This window comes from Leptodactylus fuscus, chromosome 1 (assembly GCF_031893055.1).
Source record: "Leptodactylus fuscus isolate aLepFus1 chromosome 1, aLepFus1.hap2, whole genome shotgun sequence".
NCBI classification, from domain to species: domain Eukaryota; kingdom Metazoa; phylum Chordata; class Amphibia; order Anura; family Leptodactylidae; genus Leptodactylus; species Leptodactylus fuscus.
This window is the reverse complement of record NC_134265.1, coordinates 216469397-216493154: the sequence shown is the minus strand read 5'-3', so window position 1 is coordinate 216493154 and position 23758 is coordinate 216469397. Positions and strand designations below refer to the sequence as shown.

General features: G+C 40.8%; 1 protein-coding gene across 1 annotated transcript in view; it reads left to right on the top strand.

The window, feature by feature from the left end:
* MYO1F (myosin IF) overlaps positions 1–23758 on the top strand; it is a 121366-nt gene that overhangs the window by 21420 nt on the left and 76188 nt on the right. The window contains exons 2-5 of the mRNA XM_075282925.1: positions 7331–7468; positions 16131–16220; positions 17661–17755; positions 20916–21003. Coding sequence (XP_075139026.1) covers positions 7331–7468; positions 16131–16220; positions 17661–17755; positions 20916–21003 — 411 coding nt within the window. The remainder of the gene's footprint in view (positions 1–7330; positions 7469–16130; positions 16221–17660; positions 17756–20915; positions 21004–23758) is intronic.

The window sequence follows — 23758 nt, the reverse complement described above, 5'->3', positions numbered from 1 at the left end:
TTTTGGAAATCGCAGCTTGTCAATTATACCTAGAAATGTCAGCGGTTTTCCTATAGCTATAATTGAACTCTGCAAGCTTTCTATCAAACGCGCTTTTTTGCTGGAGGACGACACATGGTGTCTTAGCCTTAGAGAGACTTTTTGGGTGGCATGTTGTTTTTACCCTGGAGGTACCAGTAAATTGGAATTCCCTAAGAATTCCCTATTTTAGGGGCTGTTTTAGGGTCTCTGCACACGAGACATGGCGTCCAAAAACCAACAATCTATCAATTATACCTAGAAATGCCAGCAGTTTCCCTATAGGTATAATTGAAGCAGAAAGTCTTCAGAAGAAAACTCTACAAACTTTCTATCAAAAGTGCTGCGGGAAGAACCGTGATGTGTTGCCGCCGTGCTTTTTCCCACAGTTCCTTTTTGATGTGGAACGCCACACGGGGCCCCTAGTCTAAATCAGTACTCCGAAAGCTAAAAAGTGCAGTACTCCTTCCTGCTTAGTGCCTAAGCAGCAGTTTATGCCCATATATACTACTTTTTGTAACCCGCTTAAACTATGTGTCACTAACAGAAGGTTTTTAGGACAGGAATACCCATGTAGTTATTTAATATACAGTATATAAAATATATATATATATATATATATATATATATATATATATATATATATATAAAATTATATACAGTATACAACTGCTTTCTTCTAAAAACGTTGCCACATTTAGGCGCCGTTCACACGGGTCACAGTATAACGTATTTTGGTACTGATTCTGATGCGGGAAGCCGCGTCAGAATAGGGCTAAAATACGCCTGCCAGGACTGTCGCGGCAGTTGACAGTCACAGCTTCCCGCTCTGGAGTAGGCCCAAATGAATGAGCCTAGGCAGGAGGGTGCTGCGGCGAGGCGGACGCCGGGGCAGAATCAGCCGCGCAATCCACCTGAAGAAAGGGCAGCTCGCTTCTTTTTTTCTGTGAGCGGCAACATGGTCCAGCAACTGCTACCACTGCACATTGCCTCTAGCTCAGGTTATAATTTGAGACAAATATTATATAAGGAGGAAGAAGATGAAGACTTGACAAGGAGAAATATATATCCTTTCTACCAAGGAGAACTTGGTGCAGAGGTTATATATTTCTCCTTGTCATGTCTTCCTCTTCGTCCTCTTTTTAATGAGTTGGATGAGAATAGTCACCATTTTTTGGAAGCAGAAATGGAAGAGGAAGGCATGAATGTTGGTGGTGGAGATAGTAGAAGCAGGGGGTGTGGTAACAGTTTTGGTAGGGTATTATGAGGGTGTACTAGAATCCCATGTCCATGTTGCGTCAAAAAAAAAGTAGGAAAGATGATGACATTATAGGGTTGCAAAAAACCTAGCCCTCCTTATTGCAAATTGCCAGTTTCAATATTTTCTTCACTTTCACCAATCCACCAGGAATTTATCTACAAAATCTACAAGAATCATGGACATAATTTCATGTTTTTTCTACCTCTTTCAAACCATTCTGTTTGTAATCCCCAATTCTTACTTTTGGACTTTAACATACTTTTCGATTTTTGCTTTTGAGCCTCCACCTTCCAAAGCGCATCCGTTTTTATTTTTCCATTCACAGAGCCATATGAGGGTTTAATGTTTTTGAGAAAATTGTTCTTCATAATGGTACCATTTATTATTCTGTACAATGTACTGGGAAGCTGAAAAAAAATCAGAATGGGGTGGAATTTGTGAAAAAGTGCATTTGTGCGACTTTCTTACGGCTTTGTTTTTACTGGGTTCATTTTCGGGTGCATTTTCTATTTTTCTCCCAGCAGTACCACAGAATAGGAGTCAAGCTTCTTGGAGGAAAATAGAATGACGTCCAAGTCTTCATCTCTTCAGTGAACACTAGAGTTCCTTCTATCATCCCAATAAAAGAGTAGTAAAAGTCAGTGCAACAGGACTCCCCATAGCAGTCCAAACTAATTGGAGAAAGAAACTTCCACGGAAAAGAAAATAGATTTTCTTAAGGATGAAGCAGTAAATTCAACAATCTGTAATCTCTAAAAAACATTTGATTACCTCAATACCAGAATCATATGGAATTGAGCTTCATAACATTCCCTCATATAAGCTAGCAAAGTTCCAGGTGTAAAATGTTACTCTTCTAACTGATGTAGAATATCCATAGTGTCTCCAACAAATTAATACTCTCTCTGCCATTGCAGGTAGACAAAAGAGTACACAAATGAAAAATTGGGCAGAAATCCATAGAGTAAAGGTTATCTATTGGAATAGGCTCCACCTAGAATTAACATGTTTGTGTAGGTAGTGCATGTCCATTGGTTGCTTTTCATCCAGTTGGCACTGCCTCTTATAAAAGTTTCTACAGTAGTCAACATCGTCATTATTTGTACACAAATAAGGGTCAGCCTTGGTTACTGGCTGTGACATATCAAGCCCCACTTTTCATGTGAGTATGGAGAGACATAGTTCCTACATTTTTGCCTGCATGGACATGGCTTATTTCTTTCTTGAAGATCTTACACAGTGGATTTTTCACTTTGTAATATACAGAAAAGTCCCTATATAACAGATGACTGCACAAAAGCGCCGCCACCATCAGCATTGGAAAGCTGGTCAAAAACCTTTTCTGCATCTAGCCCTAAAAGAAGGGCAGGAACCAAATGATGGTTGTCAATCTCTATTAAACCTATAGCCATTCTGATGTTGTCTCCTCCCTGTCAATAGGGAATGAAGCCCATGGTTAAAAAATGGCAGCACAATGTTTAAGTGATTGACCAGTATCTTAGAGAACAAATAAATTTGTTAGGAAGCGTTCACACTACCGTCGGTGTCCGACCGTTAGTGTCCGCTGCTAATGTCCGTTCAAAATCTTGCGTGGACATTAGCAGCGGACACTAGCTATGTCTGTGACATTTTGCATAGGTTTAAATGCAGATCGGGTGCGTTCTTTTACAGTCCGTGCCTGTCCTTAACTGTCCATTCCCAAAGATGTCCAACTTTTCAAGCAGACTGCATGTCGGGTTTTGCTGTCTGCTTGAAAAGTCGGACATCTTTGGGAACAGACAGTTAAGGACAGGCACGGACTGTAAAAGAACGCACCCGATCTCCATTTAAATCTGAGCAAAATGTCACGACACAGCTAGTGTCCGCTGCTAATGTCCACGCAAGATTTTGACATTAGCAGTGGACACTAGCTGTCGGACACCGACGGTAGTGTGAACACCCCCTTAGTGTTAAATAAATTTGCAGCTGGAGCACAGGGATCATTATTTGGGTTTAGGAATAAGTTTAAAATAGAGTGCAATATCTTCCGATGTGCGATGCAAATCCTGTGCATGCGCTGTACCCGAAGCCCAGAATAATAAGAGGATGATGCCTTCACATGAAGTGGAATGTAAGAAAGCAGGGGGAGGTGGAATATTGGCAGTTACTGTGCTGTGCTCGGAGCGCAGAATTTGCATATAAGAATAAAGTCTTTTATTCAAAAACTAAGTTGATCTGCCATAAGTCGTATAAAGCTGCAATGCTATTGCTTTTTACTTCTTTACCCTCACCTGAAGAAGCCATTAACAAGGCCATCTGGAATTGCGAACCCTTCTTGCTTTACTACCAACAAAGCATGATAACCTGGGTCCGAATTGAAAAAAGCAAGGACGAAAGACCTTAAATAGATTAAGAGTGAAGTCACAGATCTGTAATCTTGTGTTACAGAGCTGGAAACCTTCCAGGTCATAACTATGTCTGATATCCAAACCTTACAATCAACTCTGATCCAGCAGACTATTCAATAACGATTCTTATTAGCCACCTGGATGATTAGAAAAAAGAAACAGGCTCATAGGCCTGCCAGAAGACATTCAGGGATAAAACCTCTCACCTACAGTCATCAGCCCATTCAACTCTTTTTGGGCCACCCAGTTGACACCCCCCATTGAGCTCGATATGGTTCACAGGGCCAGAAGTCCTTAGAATACAGACCCATGTAAACCATGAGATGTTATTTGCAGAGTGCACTATTGTTCCTTGAAAGGTAATGCTAAGAGCAATTCAAGTTTTTAATGATACTACCATCACTCTGTTTCCAGATTTATCCCATCATATGCTCAAATAAAGAACATTGCTAAAACACCTGCTTACCACTCCACAAAGCAGAAACATAGTACATAGAACTGAAGAACATACTGTATCTTCAGTTTTATACCACCAAGAAATTTGGTTCTGGTATCATAAGAAAGTTGAGATTCAGGTACTAACTTTAACAGAATCTGAGATATCACTAGTTTAAAATACAGTTGGAAATTCGAGCTTAATATGTAGCAGTTCATGCTCCATATGGAATCATTACTGACTTTGTCTTTAACTAGTGATATCTCCAATTATTTTCCAGAATGGCAGCATTCTTGTTATACCAGAATCTCAGCTTTCTTGTGAAAGCAGAACCATTTTTCTGTGCGCGGGTTCACATCTGCGCCCATGCGCACTTTAAGCAATCCAGCTGGGTTTCCGTCTTCTGCCCCGAGAAACAGGGGACGGAAACCCAGCAGTCACTTTTCAAACCTATTCAAGTAAAAGTTTGAAAAGTGAGCACCCGTGAGCGTTTTGTTCCTTTCCGCAGCTAAGCTGTTTTTTTTAACCAGACACAAAGTTGGACATGCAGGACTTTGTGTCCGGTTAAAAAAAAACTTTTGTCGCGGACAGGTATAAAACGCTCACGGGCGCTCAGTTTTCAAACCCATTCACTTGACTGCTGTTTCCGTCCCCTGTCCAGTTTCTCGGGGCAGAAGACGGAAACCCAGCTGGATTGCTTAAAGGGGCTCTATCAGCAAAATCATGCTGATAGAGCCCCCCATATGCGTGAATACCCTTTAAAAAGGCTATTCAGACACTGGTAAAGTTATATTAAACTACCCCCTATTTTTAAAATAAAACCCTAAAAACGAATGTTATCTACTTACGCATCGTGCACTGTGGGCGGGCATTCAGGGTGCGCCGTCTTCTTCATCCACGCTTCTTCTTCCTCCGATGTCCTCCGGTCCCATCCTCCTCCGGCGCTCGCGAACTGACACTGATAAAAAAAAAATGGCCTGGGTGCCTGCGCAGTAGCTGTAGTAGAAGCCGCATGCTACTGCGCAGGCGCCCAGGCCATTTTTTTTTTATCAGTGTCAGTTCGCGAGCGCCGGAGGAGAACGGGACCGGAGGACATCGGAGGAAGAAGAGGCATGGATGAAGAAGACGGCGCACCCTGAATGCCTGCCCAGCGTGCACGATGCGTAAGTAGATAACATTCGTTTTTAGGGTTTTATTTTAAAACTGGGGGGTAGTTTAATATAACTTTTACGGTGCCTGAATAGCCTTTTTAAAGGCTATTCACGCATATGTGGGGCTCTATCAGCATGATTTTGCTGATAGAGCCCCTTTAAAGCACCCACGGGAGCAGATGTGAACCCGCCCTCAGAAAAATGGTGAAGTGACATGTACAACTGGAGATGGCATATGAGTATAAACAGAATGGATATGAGTACATAAAAGAAGTGCAGAGTGTTAAAGTCAACTAGGTGATGAGTGCAGAGATGGAGGAAGTGTTTTCACTTGACTGCTTACAGAAATGCATTTACACACAGATACAGTCCTATGAAAAAGTTTGGGCACCCCTATTAATCTTAATCATTTTTAGTTCTAAATATTTTGATATTTGCAACAGCCATTTCAGTTTGATATATCTAATAACTGATGGACACAGTAATATTTCAGGATTGAAATGAGGTTTATTGTACTAACAGAAAATGTGCAATATGCATTAAACCAAAATTTGACTGGTGCAAAAGTATGGGCACCTCAACAGAAAAGTGACATTAATATTTAGTAGATCCTCCTTTTGCAAAGATAACAGCCTCTAGTCGCTTCCTGTAGCTTTTAATCAGTTCCTGGATCCTGGATAAAGGTATTTTGGACAAACAATTCAAGTTCAGTTAAGTTAGATGGTCGCCGAGCATGGACAGCCCGCTTCAAATCATCCCACAGATGTTCAATGATATTCAGGTCTGGGGACTGGGATGGCCATTCCAGAACATTGTAATTGTTCCTCTGCATGAATGCCTGAGGATTTGGAGCGGTGTTTTGGATCATTGTCTTGCTGAAATATCCATCCCCGGCGTAACTTCAACTTCGTCACTGATTCTTGAACATTATTCTCAAGAATCTGCTGATACTGAGTGGAATCCATGCGACTCTCAACTTTAACAAGATTCCCGATGCCGGCATTGGCCACACAGCCCCAAAGCATGATGGAACCTCCACCAAATTTTACAGTGGGTAGCATGTGTTTTTCTTGGAATGCTGTTTCTTTTTGGACGCCATGCATAACGCCTTTTTTTTATAACCAAACAACTCAATTTTTGTTTCCAAAATGAAGCTGCCTTGTCCAAATGTGCTTTTTCATACCTCAGGCAACTCTATTTGTGGCGTACGTGCAGAAACGGCTTCTTTCTCATCACTCTCCCATACAGCTTCTATTTGTGCAAAGTGCGCTGTATAGTTGACCGATGCACAGTGACACCATCTGCAGCAAGATGATGCTGCAGCTCTTTGGAGGTGGTCTGTGGATTGTCCTTGACTGTTCTCACCATTCTTCTTCTCTGCCTTTCTGATATTTTTCTTGGCCTGCCACTTCTGGGCTTAACAAGAACTGTCCCTGTGGTCTTCCATTTCCTTACTATGTTCCTCACAGTGGAAACTGACAGGTTAAATCTCTGAGACAACGTTTTGTATCCTTCCCCTGAACAACTATGTTGAACAATCTTTGTTTTCAGATCATTTGAGAGTTGTTTTGAGTAGCCCATGATGCCACTCTTCAGAGGAGATTCAAATAGGAGATCAACTTGCAATTGGCCACCTTAAATACCTTTTCTTATGATTGGATACATCTGGCTATGAAGTTCAAAGCTCACTGACGTTACAAAACCAATTTTGTGCTTCAGTAAGTCAGTAAAAAGTAGTTAGGGGAATTCAAATCAATAAAATGATAAGGGTGCCCATACTTTTGCACCGGTCAAATTTTGGTTTAATGCATATTGCACATTTTCTGTTAGTACAATAAACCTCATTTCAATCCTGAAATATTACTGTGTCCATCAGTTATTAGATATATCAAACTGAAATGGCTGCTGCAAACACCAAAATATTTAGAACTAAAAATGATTAAGATTAATAGGGGTGCCCAAACTTTTTCATAGGACTGTATATTGCAGTATTATTTCAACTTCAGAACATGGTTTTTAGATATATAATCCACTCACAAGTCTATTTTTCCCTTCCCTTTTGTCTATATTTCTCTAGGGAAGCAAAGAGAGGTATCATTGGCAAAGCCAAAATGTCAAGCAAAGTGGAGTTGATGATATGGTGCTTCTTTCCAAAATCACAGAAGATGCTATAGTGGAGAACCTCAAGAAAAGATATATGGATGACTACATTTTTGTATCCTTTCCATCAATGCACCTTTATGAGATTCAGTTTGCAGAATCTATCAGCTGTGAGTACAAAACTAGAACTAGGTAAGTTCAGTGGATGCTTCACTGTTTTTGCCTTTTTATAGGCTAGCAGAAGTCTAGGATTTTTATCAGTGTACGGCATATAAATGCTGGAATATATATCAGAAAAATGCATTATGTTATAATAATGTGTGTAGATAGATATGTTTTCATTATCCTTACATCAATCACAGAATTTAGTTCTCTTAGGTTGAGGCCTCACGTTGTGGAAACGCAGCATCTCGGCCGCAGCAGAAACGCCACAGCAAAAAAATGTTCTTTTGCAAAATGGATGGGATTCTGGCTAATCCCATCTACACATTGCAGAAAAAAATCCATAGCTGAAAAGCTGCATTTTCAAAAACGTGTGTGTTTATTGAAAATTTCAGCATGTCAATTATACCAGCGAAAATGCTGACGTTTTCGTATAGGTATAATAGCGGCAGAAAGTTTTTTTGAGTCAAAGCTAAGAATGACTATAAGAAGAATGGCAATTATAAAGGAAGCTTCTTTTACTTCTCCCTTTTTCTTACTCTTGGCTTTTGCTCTAAAAAACGCAACAAAATGCAACAAAAAAAGCTGTGTTTCAGCAACATGTGACCTCAGCTGAAGGCAAAATCCACGGCATTATACAGTCCCTGCAAAGTGGATAAGATTCAAATCCCATCCACACATTGCAAATAAATATGCGCAGCAGAAATGCTGCAACTTCCAAAACCGATAAGGTTTTGAAAATCACAGCATGTCAATTATACCTACGTAAATGCTGACAGTTTCCTTACAGGTATAATTGAAGCAGGATTTTTTGGTGAAAAGCAATGCTGGAAAAACCGCAATGTGTTTCCACTGCAGTTTTTTTTCACAGTGCTTTTTCACGACCACCCACTACGTGGGACCTTAACCTAAGGGCGAGGACCCACGTGGCATGAACATATCAGTATCCCTATAGGTATAATGGGAGCAGAAAGTATGTATAGGAAACGTGGACGTTCCTATGCGGACGTGGACATTCCTATGCGGACGTGGACGTTCCTATGCGGACGTGGACATTCCTTTGCAGACGTTCTGTGAAAAGTACTGCAGGAAAAACTGTGATGTGTTGCCGCTGCTTTTTTCCCAAATCACTTTTTTGATGTGGCCCTGCTACAATGGGGCTTAGTCTAAAGGTGTTATCACAGGCTTTATGATTGATGACCAGTCTCGAATATAGGTAATCAACAGCAGATTGGTACAAGTTCGACTCGCACAATTTTATATCCTGAATATAGGGGCCCACCACACACTACATAGAGGCGAAGCTCACTACATGGTGTATGAGAAAGAACTGCAGTAAATAGACATTGCACTACTCCATATATGGCAATACATTGTGCATTGTATCTAGTTCTGGTATCAGGCCAAGAAATCACTTGATTTCTTGAGGGTGCCAGAAGTCAATCTCTTAGCAACCTTCTACTAATAATTTTTTCTTATATACCTACTCTGTGAAGTCCCGGAAAGCCCTTTAACCATGAAAAGCCTACATTTAGAGAACTTTGATCGCATAAGATGAACGCAGCAGCTTTAGGCATGTCTACTCTATTAGTACTTATTTGTGTGGGCGGGAGAAATGAAGAGAGAAGTTGTGGTTAACTGATAAAGAGTCCTTAAATGGATAACAGAAAGAGGAGAGGAAGGAAGAGGCAGCCCGGCGAAGAGGCTGCTGTGTATGACACATCTAGCAGTGATACATGATGAAACTGCAGAAACTATTGGCTTTTATTTTCTAATTTAACTTTTTTTTTTGTTGGTAAGGTGCTTTTATATGAAAAAAATTATTATGGCAAGGTTATGTATTAAGCATATATTCTGGAATGTAGATTTAGATGCCAAATGTCTGGTTTGAAGAAATTTCAAAATATCACAGTTGACACCTGTATTACAGATGGACAGTAATAATAATAATGGTAATAAATAGAGATGAGCAAATACCGTCCGATCGAGTAGATATTCGATCGAATATTAAGGTATTCGAGATATTTGATTCCAATCAAATACCACGCGGTAAATGCAGTAAAAATTTGAATCTCCTCCCACCTTCCCTGGCCCTTTTTTTGCACCAATAACTGTGCAGGGAAGGTGGGACAGGAAGCAGGAAAACATAGGCATCGGGAAAAAATGGGAAAAAGTCATTGGCTGGCGAAATCAGGTGACCTCCGATTCATAAGAATAGTGGCAGCCATATTCGTGTCATTTGCGGTTTGGAGTTAGATAGGGAGAGACGTTGTGCTGAGGGCGAGAGAGGATTTAGGTTTGGATAGGCAGGAAAAACTAAAACCAACAGCTCTTTTAAGAGCTAAACTACTTCAACAGTATATATACACCAGTTCTATATACACTTAGCTCATAAAATTTCACAAAAGCCCTTTTTAGGGCTCAAATTCTCCACCAGTGGTATACTCTATATACCTGTCCCATAAGGGTAATAAGAAAGCTGTATACTGTTATCCAGTATACACGGCAGTATATAGACCCAATATATCTACCCTCTGTATACAAAAAAAATAAATTTGTATACAATCCATCAGTTTGTCAACTCACTCACTCATTCCTGTATACTGTCATACTAGTATATACGGCAAAATATAGGCCCAATATATCTACCCTCTGTACATACAAAAAAAAAATTTGTATACAATCCATCATTTTGTCAACTCACACACACAAAGAAATTAACATTTGTATACATCTCAAAATGCGCAAGGCTAACGCAAAGGGACGGGGATGAGGCCGGGGGCGTGGAAATGCAGCTGGGGAGCAAGGTTGTGGTCAAGTGCATCCAATGGCTACTGGTGAGGGGAAGCCAGTATCGCGCTTCTCCACAATCCCTGATTTGATGGCTACATTAAGCAGGGTCAACTATATACAGGACCGCATACAAAACACCAATACACTGTATATATGTAAAAATGACTAAATATTTTATTATTAATCATACATAAAAAGCATAATAATCAGTAGATGAAGATGGAAAAAAGTGAGTACACAGATATACACCATGAACAACCATGGACAACACTAATAGATAGGAGAACTATGCAAAGTGTAATAAAGGGTACAAAATGCATAAATATTGATATTCATGTATTTAAATATGTGTCACTCAAATAAATGGTGCCTAACTAGCACCAACAATACCCTTATGATGATATATATATATATATATATATATATATATATATATATATATATATATATATATAGTGATACAACTCCTAAACTAAAAGACAGGGACATTGGGAACGGATATTATTTTAAAGTTGCACGACCCAAAAGGAAGGCAACCACACCAACAGCTGAATGCAATATAATTAAATATCCTAACTGCAATATTTGGATGTTATTCTACAGAGGGATTTAACATATCTGGAATAATACCAAATTTGAAATGGTTATTAAAGGACCAACATCAAAAAATCCCAAATAGCAAATGCTAAGGGAGAGGCTAAAATAGCCTATTGAATAGAATACATAGAAGTGGTCCAAATAAGTACATAAATACCCATGGTATAGAAAAATCTACTTCCAAATAGGGGATACACAAATAGATACTATATATCTACAAGGAGCAAATGAATGAAAATATATACAAGCTGTGGTTTATAAGTATAAAGAAGTCCCATTACCTGAAGTCATGTTGTCCGAGGTGTTCTAGTGAAAAACAGAGCCCTTTGGCCGCCCCTACATTAAGCAGGGTGCAGGGTAAAAGACTGACCAGGACTGAGCACCAGGAACAGATGTTGCAGTGGCTAACGGATAATGCTTCCAGCAGCTTTTCTACCAGCCAGTCAGCCATTAACTCCAGTCATCTTCCTAGCCAAGAGTCTGGCCCTCCTTCCTCCCAACATGCCCAATCTTCCCAGCAGAGTCATTCCACCTTTGCCCCCTCCCAGGAGCTGTTTTCAGGTTCTTTAACTGTTCCACCATCTCCTGGCGATGTTGTGGTTGTGGCCCCACAACCCATCATCAGTGATGTTGATGAGACACAGTTGCCATCAGGGCAGGCTTTTGTTATGTGCAATGTGTACAGTATAAAAATAACATATCATCTTTCATTTCGGTAGAGGGGAGGGCCAATCGCATTTATGATTGCCACAAGCAACTTGTGCAAAATATGATGGAAATGATTCCATCAACTCTCGTTGGCAGCAAAGAGGACAGTTCCTCCAAGAGGCTAACAACTACCGTCCGGTCCACACCGACCAGGGGCACACTCTCCAAGGTGTGGGACACCTTAATGGCACCCCCTCGCCAAACTACCACTACTGAGGGGCCTAGTGTTACCAGGAGGGACAAGTATAGGCACATGTTGCGGGAATACCTGGCCGACCACGGCCCTGTCCTCTCCGATCCCTCTGCGCTCTACACTTATTGGTTGTCAAAGATGGACTTGTAGCTGGAGCTTGCGTTTTATGTCTTGGAGGTGCTGTCCTGCCCTGCCGTCAGCGTTCTATCATAAAGGGTCTTCAGCTCAGCCGGTGGCATCATCACAGATAAGTGCAGCTGATCAGCTGACGCTGATCAAAATGAACTGCCACTGGATTGACCCATCAATTGCATGACCACCAGTGTCAAGCACCCCAACATGAAGTTGGATGTGCGTGCTCCAGGTCTTCAGTTCCTCCTCCTCCTCCTCCTCCTCCACCATCACAGTTGAAAAACAAAATTTAAAATCACCCCATTAAGGCTCACCTCAAGGGCCTAATATTATGCTCCAACAAGGCTTTATTTATCCATAGAGCATAATATCAGGCTCCTACAATCCTCAATTCATCCCAAGAGCCAAAAACAATGCTAGTTAAAAGCTCAACTCACCCCAAGGGACTAATACTCTGCTGGTTAAAGGCTCAGTTCACTCCAAGGGTCAAAAACACTACTGGTTAAAGGCTCAACTCATCCCCAAGGGACAAAACACTGCTGGTTAAAGGCTCAGTTCACTCCAAGGGCCAAAACACTGCTGGTTAAAGGCCCAGTTCACTCCAAGGGCCAAAAACACTGCTGATAAAAGGCTCAACTCACCTCAAGGGCCAAAAACACTGCTGTCTGAAGGCTCAGTACAGTCCAAGGGCCAAAACACTGCTGGTTAAAGGCTTAGTTCACTCCAAGGGCCAAAAACACTGCTCGTTAAAGGCTCAACTCACCCCAAGGGCCAAAAACACTGCAGATTAAAGGCTTAGTTCACTCCAAGGGCCAAAACACTGCTGGTTAAAGGCTCAGTTCACTCCAAGGGCCAAAAACACTGCTCGTTAAAGGCTCAACTCACCCCAAGGGCCAAAACACTGCAGATTAAAGGCTCAGTTCACTCCAAGGGCCAAAAACACTGCTGGTTAAAGGTTCAGTTCACTCCAAGGGCCAAAAACACTGCTGGTTAAAGGCTGAACTCACCCCAAGGGCCAAAAACACTGCTGTTGAAAGGCTCAGTTCACTCCAAGGGCCAAAAACATTGCTGGTTAAAGCCTCTGTTCACTCCAAGGGCCAAAAACACTGCTCGTTAAAGGCTCAACTCACCCCAAGGACCAAAAACATTGCTGGTTAAAGGCTCAACTCACTCCAAGGGCCAAAAACACTGCTGGTTAAAGGCTCAACTCACCCCAAGGGCCAAAAACACTGCTGGTTAAAGGCTCAACTCACCCCAAGGACAAAAAACTCTGCTGGTGCAAGGCTGAACCTAAAGGGCCTAAAACTATGCTGGTAAAAGGCTCAAGTCACCTCAAGGGCCTCAATTTCTGCTTGTAGCTCATCTTAAGGGCCTCTAACTTAATTTAGAAGGGCTTACGTGAAGGGCCAGAAAAGTAATTTTTGGAAGTCTCACTACATCACACACACACATAAACAATGACAGTTAAGGGTGGGGGCTTTTGGATTTCCCATTGCCTATTCCATCTGTGGTTGTCATGGGCAACGTGATTTAAAGGGGTGCATGCTAATGTTTCTTTAGCTTTAAATTTGTGTTTCTGTCCATACTATTGTGGAGGAAAGAAGGTTTCCAAGTATTTTTCCACTTTCATAGAGGTTCTATTGAGTTTAGAAAGTGTCTATTTGATAGGCTGTGAAATTGGGGTAATACAGTGACTTGGGCGTGTTAGATGCCCCCAGATATGCTTCCCCTGCTGTCCAGTTGCATTCCAGAGGTGTCGTCATCATTTCCTGGGATGTCATTGTGGACTTGGTGACTCTCCTTAGTTGAATTGTGGTTTCCCCTGAAACAAGCCTTTTTTCCCCATAGACTATAATGAGATTCGATATTCGGTCGATTAGTCGAATATTGAGGTGCTACTCGAAACAAATATCGAATATTTCACTACTTGCTCATCTCTAGTAATAAATATTAATAGGTAACAAGCACAATCGTAAAATTACCTTTAATACCAGTAATATCTTTTATTGTAACTTATCTATAGTAAATGATGTTACCACATTCAGTCAGATTAAACTCACGTATCCAGACATATTAAAAGAAAATAAAGCAGGTCTTCTCGTTTGAAGAAAAAATGCAAAATTGTAATTTTAATCTTTTAGTAACATTTCTGGTTCCTATAGGAACCTTTCTCAATCATAGTGGTATATAGTATATTTATATACTAATGGTATATAAAGCATTAGTGCAAAAAAAAAATCAATTATCAAATACCAATTATCACCAATTACAATTACAAAATACAGAGGTCAGACATTTCCTATAGTTTTTGACCAAGTTTGCACACACTGCAGCAGGGATTTTGGTCCACTCCTTACAGATCTCCATATCTTTCAGGTTTCCGGGCTGCCACTGGGCAACATTGATTTTCATCTCCCTCCAAAGATTTTTGATTGGGTTTAGGTCTGGAGACTGACTAGGCCACTATAAGGACCGAAGTTGCCATGGCTCTGTGTTTCAGGTCGTTGTCATGCTGGTATACCCAACCACAATCCATCTTCAATGCTCTTACTGAGGAAGGAGGTTATTGGCCCCACCCATCTTCTCTTCAATATGGTGTAGTCGTTCTGCCCCCTTTGTAGTACAGCAACCCCAAAGGATGATGTCCCCCATCCCATGTTGTAGCCCATTCTGTCCCTCACCCCCTCATGCTATAGCCCATTCCAGCTTTATGCAGGTCTACAATTTTGTCCCTGGTATCCTTAGACAGCTGTTTGGTCTTGGCCATGGTGGAGAGGTTGGAGTGTGATTGAGTCCAAACAGATGCAATTAAAACAGGTAATGAGTGCAGAGAAGGTAGGAGGATTTCTTAAAGAAAAACTAAGGGTAAGTTCACACGGGGTTTTTTGATCAGGATTTTGAGGCCGTATCAGGTCAGTACTTTGTTCTGGAAGCCGTTTGTTTTTTTTGTCCGGGAGCGAGATGCTCATTCTTTCAGGCAGATGCAACATCTGCATGAAGAAACTCCCTCACAACTAAGCCCATTCATTTGGGCCTAATCCGGAGCGGAGTGCGGGACTGCATCGGCATCCAGTCGCACCTACCTGTATTCTGGTCTGGAACCTGAGGTGGCCTCCATCTTAGGTTCCGGACCAAAAAAACCCATGTGAACTTATCCTAAACATAATAACGGACGTAAAATTACGGACGTAAAAATACAGGCGTATTTTAATATAGAACTCAATAGAAACGTCTTTTTATGGCCGTAAAAATAAGCACAAAATAAGCACAAAAAAACGCCTTGCGTTACTCCGTGTGAATGGACCCTAAGGCTGCGTTCACATGGGGTTTTTTGGTCAGGAATTTGGTCAGGAATCTGCCTCAAAATCCTGACCAAAAATCGCCTCACCATATGTAATCTTTTTTTTTTCCTTTTAGAAAAATCCGCTAGAGGAAAAAAGAAGCAACATGTCCATTCCTTGGGCGGATTCCACCTCATAAAATCAATACAAGTCAATGGGAGGCAGAAAAACAGCTACAAGTTAGCAAATTGCATAGGATTCTATTTTGAGTCCTTTTTTGTTGGAGGATTCTGAAGCGGATTCTGCGTCAAATTCCTGACAAAAATCTCCCTGTGAACATACCCTTAGGCCGGGTTCAGAGGCCGCCTCAGTTTACAGACCAAAAAACGGGTAGCTGCGACTCGATGCCGGTGAAGCGCACTGAACCCCCCCCCCCCCCCCCCCGAGTATTATAATAGTGCTTCTGGGGCCCGCAGCATCACTTACCAATCCCGGCCCCTGCCAGGATCGGTAAGTAAATAGGGCCAGTTACCGGCTGGAGTAACTCCAGGCGGTAATGGCCTATTAATAAAAAAAGAAAAAAAAAACATAGTGGTAGCAGCTGCTTCCGGGCCCCCTAATGTCCCGGGCCCCCTAATGTCCCGGGCCCAGTGGCAGCTGCTGACGCTGCTACCCCGGTAGTTATGCCCCTGCTCTCGCGATCAGGGCCCTCAGTCCCATTGTTTGAATTGACTATTTCTTTGTAACGTATCTTTTTTTTGTTTGTACTTGAACCCTACAAATTGTACAGAATACAATTGCTGCAGAATATGTTGGCGCTATATAAATAAAATGTATTGTTATATATTATTATTACTCTAATATTGTATTGCATGGCAGATTATTAATTCGTTCCTTAACTTTGCTGACAGACTTACATAGGTTCTGTGCTTATATCAGTTAATCCATTTAAACAGATGCCCTATTTCACAGACCGAGAAGTTGAATTATACCAAGGGGCTGTAAGTAATTCAATATCCATACTTTTGTCTATATGTAAGTTTGTGGTAGCCATCCCCTTCCACAAAATGGCTTGAGTTGGGTGACTTTGCAAGGTCCTTACCTAAGACTGGCCTTTAAAGGGATCCTATCTTTTAAACACAATTTTTTGTCCCTAAAATGTCGGAATAGTCTTAAGAAAGGCTATTCGTCTCCTACCTTTCCTTTTCTTCTCCACGCCGCCATTCAACTGCAATCCCAGTTTTTCTCGGAATGCAAATGAGCTTTCACGCAGCATTGGGGGCAGGCCCCAGTTCTAAAACAGCACTGGGGGCGTCCCTAATGCTGCCAGACAGCTCTCCGTCGCTGCCTCCATCTTCTTCTGCAATGAGGTCTTCACCGCACCTTCTTCCAGTGGTGTCTTCTTATTTCTAGGCCTTGGGCAAGCCGACTGCGCATGCCCATTGGCCACAAGAAAATTGCCACTTACAATACTGTAGAAGCGGCCATTTTTCTTGTGGTCGTGGGCTCCTACCTGTTTGAGCGCTGAGGCCTGCCCCCAGTGCTGCGAGAGAGCTCATTTGCATACCAAGAAAAACCGTGATTGCAGGCAAACGGCGGCGCGGAGAAGAAAAGGAAAGGTAGGAGATGAATAGCCTTTCTTAAGGCTTTTCCGACATGTTAGGGAGAAAAAATTGTGTTTAATAGATAGGATCCCCTTAAGTATGTTGTGCACTTTTGTGCATGCCTTGGACATTTTAATGTGCATTGAATGATGTGTAATCAAAGCTATCAGAAGGTATATGGTCATCTTATGAGTTTACGATAGCTGCCATCTGACCACGATGTAGACACACACCCAAAGACTTCTAAGGCTGGGTTCGCGCAAGATTTTAGTATCAGACACTAGCTGTCCGTTTGCAATTTCCATTATTTTAAATGGGATATTATGTTGTGTGCTTATGTGTCTGTTTACAATCATGTCCGATTTTTCATGCGGACAGCAAAATCCTACATGTTGAGCCACTATTTGTGAGCTAATACAAGGACCACAAGAACCCTGCCTGATAAACATAGCCCATTATTATATTATTATATTTTATGACTATTCATTTAGATGGTGTATAGATAGAATTCAATTCTGTAAATGTAATAATACTTGATTTCATAATTGAAAGTGTTTGCTAAGTGTTTTATTTATTTATTTATTTTTAATTATGGCTTTTATTTTCAAGAGTTCATCTGCTAGAAAGCCAAATGGCAAATGGCCACAATATGGTCAGTCATCAGTTATTGACCTTTTTGCTGTACAGGTTCATACATTTGTAGTAGTGCACACAAATTACATTTTACCCTTAAAAAATAATCTATACAACATTGCTTCCTGTCCACACATGAATAATCACTACGTGAATATTTTAAAAGTGTTTTAAGTGTTTTATTGTTGAATGTATTTTTCTCAGGCTCAATATGAGAATCCTCCACATATCTATGCGTTAACAGATAACATGTATCGTAATATGATGATTGATAGTGAGAACCAGTGCGTCATCATCAGGTGAGAGCATGGCGATTTCTAGCTGGTTAAAGCCTAATTCCAGTTCTAAACAACTTTTCATCAATGAGTAATACAGGTTAATATGTGAAATTTTATTCTCAACTATTCAGGCAGTTACTTTCTACATATTAGTCTATGAAGAGGAGAAGGGTGATAGAAAAGACACTCAAATAATTGCTGTTTCTTCATGCAATAAATCAACCAGTTACAGCAGAAACCTACTTTAACCATCCTTTCTCCATAGAGCTGTGTGTGTGTAACTGAATATAGAGACTGTTATAAGGTAAACAAGCAGTCAGATTGAAGATAGGGAGCGGGCGAATAGGGAACTAATTGGTTGTGAAGGAAATAGATCTCAAAGTTACAAAGTATTATTATAAAATATTATAAAGTATAGTGAAATGCACTATTCATTAACAGGATGAAAAGTTGTATATAACTGAAGGCATGCTTAGTACAATGTCATTGTATACATAGATATCATTTAAAAATGTCAGAAGTTATTGCTATTCCATGCAGCAGCATTCAACTCTGTCAAGCAGAGGGGCATACAAGCATGCTTATCCTCTATGACATCCATGTGCCTTAATAGGACATATTAGGTTTAACCTGTCAGGGCAACATGCAAATACTGGGCCTACGTATATGGTATGATATGACTAAAACTTAAAGGGTTTGGCCACTTTCAGACCAATATTGACAAACAAATGTACAATAAAAAGATATACAATTTTCCAATATACTTTCTGTATCAATTCCTCACGGTTTTCTACATCTCCGCTTGCTGTCATTCATTCTGTTACATCTAGTGGATAAAACTCTGACCATAGTCATGTGATTTACTGTCCATGGTCATGTGATGAGCACACAGGTATACAGCTGATTACCAGGCAGATGTCTGATTACTGTGCTGTGACTATAACGAGCGGCACCTGTGTCCTCATCACATGACCATGGACCGTAAATCACATGACCATGGTCAGAGTTTTATCATCTAGAAGTAACAGAATGAATGACAGCAAGCAGAGATCTAGGAAACCGTGAGGAATTGATACAGAAAGTATGTTGGAAAATTGTATATCTTTTTATTGTACATTTGTTTGTCAATATTGGTCTGAAAGTGGCCAACCCCTTTAAAGACGTTTTCCGTGGGAAAAAAAAAATTATATATATATATATATATATATATATATATATATATATATACAGATATAGCACTGTTTAACTTGACTTTCTTCAACATGAATTTCTGTGCTGTGAAGTCTTATCAGAGAGAACAAAAAAATACATCATGTTAACCTTTATTACATCTGCATACATGAATATTTTCAGCTTTTTTTCATAGATGCGGTTTTGAAGGCTGTAACTTTTTTTTTCATTTGGGTTATTCAAATATCAGATGTCATAGGGTTTAATTTTTATGTTTTATTGATGCCTATTTTTTCTTTGTTTTAATGTTATTGAAAATGTTACCAAAAGGGAAGAGAAACATCTGTTTTCCAGATTTTTCATGTTTGTTTTTTTTTTTTTAAGCCCAAATTGCTATTAAAATTTTTAAAAATAGTTTTCCCTATCACTCAGCAGCTCATATAGTTCTTGTTATGAAATTGCCTCTAAAGCAATTCACAAAAATGTGGTAGATAATATAGAGCAGTAGAACAAGATACCTAAATCACACACTGCTAGACTCTAAATCTGCAAAGACACTGTTCGCAAATATTCACCAGAGCCTGCCACAAGACAAGATGGTCTTGGCTGGATCTGGACCCAGGATATTACTGTGAGTTGTCAAATCTTCTACAGTTCTGGATCATCGATCTCTGCTTAGGGTTTGAGCAAAACACATTACAGTTCACCCCGAACAGCAGTGGTGGCCATTACCTGCAGCATGGTTGATGCTGAACAGTGTCAAGACATAATATGGGATGCACAGGGACCCCTGACGAGCTGAAGGGAAGTGGAGGCAGCCATGGCAGGAGCAGGGAACATTAAGTAGGGCCCCAGTGCTCAAAGTATTTGTTGATAGAATCTCACAAGATTCGTCTCGTGAGGTTCGCCTGGTGATTTCGTTCAGACTGAACACATCTGAAACTAAACACTGAAGAGACTGGGCACTACAATGATCAGAGGCCCAGATGGGTTATCAAACATAAAAAATAGTGTTAGGTGTTAATCCAAAAATATGACTGGGTCTGAACAAAAGCTGAAAACCTTCCATGAACAATTCAACCAGTTCCATCCCACCATCAACCTGACGCTCAATTACTCCTTCTCTGAAATAAACTTCCTGGACGCAGTCATCAAGATACAGGACAAAAAAATTGAGACATCACTGTATCGGAAATCAATTGACCGCCCTACCTACCTAAGATGGGATAGCTTTCATCCTAAACACATAAAGAACTCCATTGTCTACAACTAGGCCATCAGATACTATCGCATATGCTCAAACCCTGCAGATAGAGACAAACACCTTGAAGGCCTCAAAAACACATACTTGAGGTAGGGTCCAAGAACAATTGATAACCAAATCACCTATGACATGAAAATTTTGATTTTAAGAGGGAATTTTAAATCAAGGAAACAGAGACGGATTTATGAGTACAAGTCCATGACCCTATTTAACACTCTGTAGAATGGAATGAATCTTTCACATGGGTTCATGTCTATTTAACACTCTGTAGAATGGAATGAATCTTTCACATGGGTTCATGTCATCCTACAGAAATCACTGAACGTAGACAGTCATAAAGATAAGAACCTGGGAACTGTTTACGTGTATATACTAATAAGCCTCTTCCCCTTCCCCCCTCCCTCCTAAAATTCTATCCCTATGTGTCCTGTTGTACATAAATATGCAGCCTTCAGAAATTGTTTTTAGTTATATCTGAAGAAGAAGCCGGGAGCTTCGAAACGTTATAATCTGTCATCATTATGAGTTAGCCATTAAAAAAGGTATCATCTACTGAAGGCTTTCAAGTTTTTTGTTTTTTCCAAAAATATGAGTGATAAGTAAATGTGAAAGGCATACACTTTTCATTTTTGGATCCACTTTTAATTTTGGCATTAAAACTTGTACTTCCTTATGTTGTACTCTATTAAACAATGAGAAACAGCCTGTTTACCCTGAATATATACTATATGTTGTTTTGTGTTCCAGTGGTGAAAGCGGTGCAGGAAAAACGGTGGCTGCTAAATACATCATGGGCTATATATCCAAAGTATCAGGAGGAGGAGGAAAAGTACAGGTAGTTTGCATTTCCATCATAGAATAAATTTTTCTTCTGTCTACCTATTCTTTGAGTTCAGTTTTATGTGCAGTAGTTTGCAATTTAATACCATAAATTTATCAATGTTTGTAATGATTTCTGATGGAAATATATAAAAATCACCACACTACAAAAGCATGGGATGGTACCTTTTGGTGTTGTGTGAGATACAACAACTTAAGCACCTTTATATGCAGTTTCGGGGTGCAGCAGAGCTTATGTCCAAACCTTTTGTCCAGAATGGAAGTCCAGGGGAGCTGCACGAAGAAATAGCTAATGTAAAGTCTACATTAACCAGAAAATGGACCAATTGGAGCTGCAATTCTTCCAGGCACTGCTGTAGTCTTAGTTGTAAGGCTTAACAGATCAAACCAGAGTGAGGCATTCAGAAATCTTTTTATTGTTAAGAGAACAAAATATTGGCAAACTGCTCCTTTATCAGACACTGACACCCAGCTCATCACTGATGCTGCCGACTGATATGAATGTATTCTGGTAGGCTCTAGTGTTGCACATGTGCATTGGGCACCTCTTGGCTGGCCGACTTGACTAAGGCTCAGCCAGCTGGCGTGATTAATGTGCTAGTGCATATGCATAGGGCCACAGTAATGATACAACCCACTCTGGACACACATTGGTCACTACTAGCCTTAAGATAGGCTATTCTTCTCTTAGCTTTATTATTCTGATCCACACCGCCGTTCCTGAGAAAAATCTTATTTCTTTCTTATGTAAATGAGTTTTCTCGCAGCACTGGAGGCGTGCCCCTGTGCTCAAACAGTTTGAAAACTCTCCAGCGATGCATGTCTTCTTCTCCAGACTGTGTTTTCTCTCGCTCTTCCATCACGTCTTCGTCCAAATGCGCCAACTGCACATGTCCGTTGGCCATTTTCCTGTGGCTGAATGGGAGATGTAGCAATGACTGCTAGACCGCTAGGGGAGGCCTTATATTTTGCACTAGGTATTATATTTGCAGGATGTCTTACTTTCGGGGAAACACAGGCTTGGAGAATCTTATATCTGGTATAGGACTTCAGCTGCTGTCGAGTTTTGCTAGAAACATCAGAGATAGAGTCTGAGTCATACACACTAGGGTTGAGCGATCGGGATCGGAAGAGATCGGATCCCGATCAGTGATCGAGTAAATTTCACGATCTCGATCGGGTTCCGATCCCACCTAAAAAAGATCGGGAACGGAATTCCGATCCTGATCGCTCAACCAACTTACCTGCAGAGGACCGCTGCCACTCCCCGGAGCTCCGGGCCGTTGTTCTCTCCTCTCCTCTGTCTCTTCGCACGCCGGCAGAGCGTTGTGCTTGCCCCTGCCTCCCTAGGTGAGTGATGCACTCACGCGCTCCCCGCCCTGTACGCGCCAACACTCTCCTAAGCCACAACAAGCCACACTTTCTTCCAGCATCAGTCACACTAGCCTGGGAGGCGAGGGCGCACACAGCGCTCTGCCAGCGTGTGAAGAGAGAGAGGAGACAACAACGGCCCGGAGCTCCAGGGAGTGGCGTACACATCGGGAGAGGAGGCAGCAGCAGTTCTGTGCAGGTAAGTGGGGAGGACTAAGTAGCTGGTGGATTTTTTAATCACTATACAGCATGGAAGCTTCAATTTTTGGACTCCATGCTGTGTAGTGAACAGGATTGTTTTTAAAATCCGATCTTTGAGCATTAAAAAAAATCCCATTGACTTACATTAGGATCGGAATTGGGATCGGGATTGGGTTCGAATGGAAAATGAAATTGGATTTTAAAATCGATCCTGAAATCTCAAGATAGGCTCAACCCTAATACACACGTGTCTCTTCTGTTTTTACTGATCAAACATGTGACAGCTGCCATTTTGGTTTGTCCAAGATGAATCGCTATTTTTTCAGTTTTGTTAAAAACCCTAACAATTTTGAAAATATTTGGGTGGAATCTTTAGAAAATCTTGTGCAGTGTGAAAGGGCTCTTACAGTGCTCTGTGTATCAAAGCAAGAGGTGTGGTCTTCAAAACCACATGTTTTTTGTATTTTATTTAATTTTTCACTGTTCGCAAATAATGATCGGCAATCTACAAAAAGCATGTCATTCACAATCACCGATCCATAAAAAGACTTGTATGACCCCCAACATAATATAAAATACTTTTAAACCATGCCCAAACTTATGAATATTTTTTAAAAATAATTTTAAAATAATATTTTTTCTGTTCTTTCTGGCGCACACTGCTGACCAATATGCCGTAAACGCTGTGCATCATAATTTTTGGCATCAATGTAGACAGAAGTGTTGGACTTCTATTGATAAATATGCTCCAGTGTGCCACCACCTTAAGCGTACATTCCCTCTTTTAAAGGCCACCACATGGCCTCATTACTTTCAATATCTGTGAATAAGGGCTATTTACATGACCAATATTTTGATGATCTGTTTTCACCACTCAGGTGCAAAACAAACTTTGGAAATGGACGTATTTCACAGCCATTTTGTATTTTTATCATATGAATGTAGAGTAAGTGTTGTTTGAGGGTCCGTTCACACAGAGTTTTTTGGCGAGGATTTTGGCGCTGAATCCGTGTCAGAATCCACATGAAAAAAAGGCTCCTCATAGAGTTTTATGGTTTCTGCTAGCTTTTTTTTCTCCCGCTAGCAGAATTTTTTTTTGCTAGCGGAAAAAAAGCTTCCTTCAGGCAGATTCGGCCTGCAAAAACCAACGTAGTTAATGGGAGGTGGAAAATCCACAT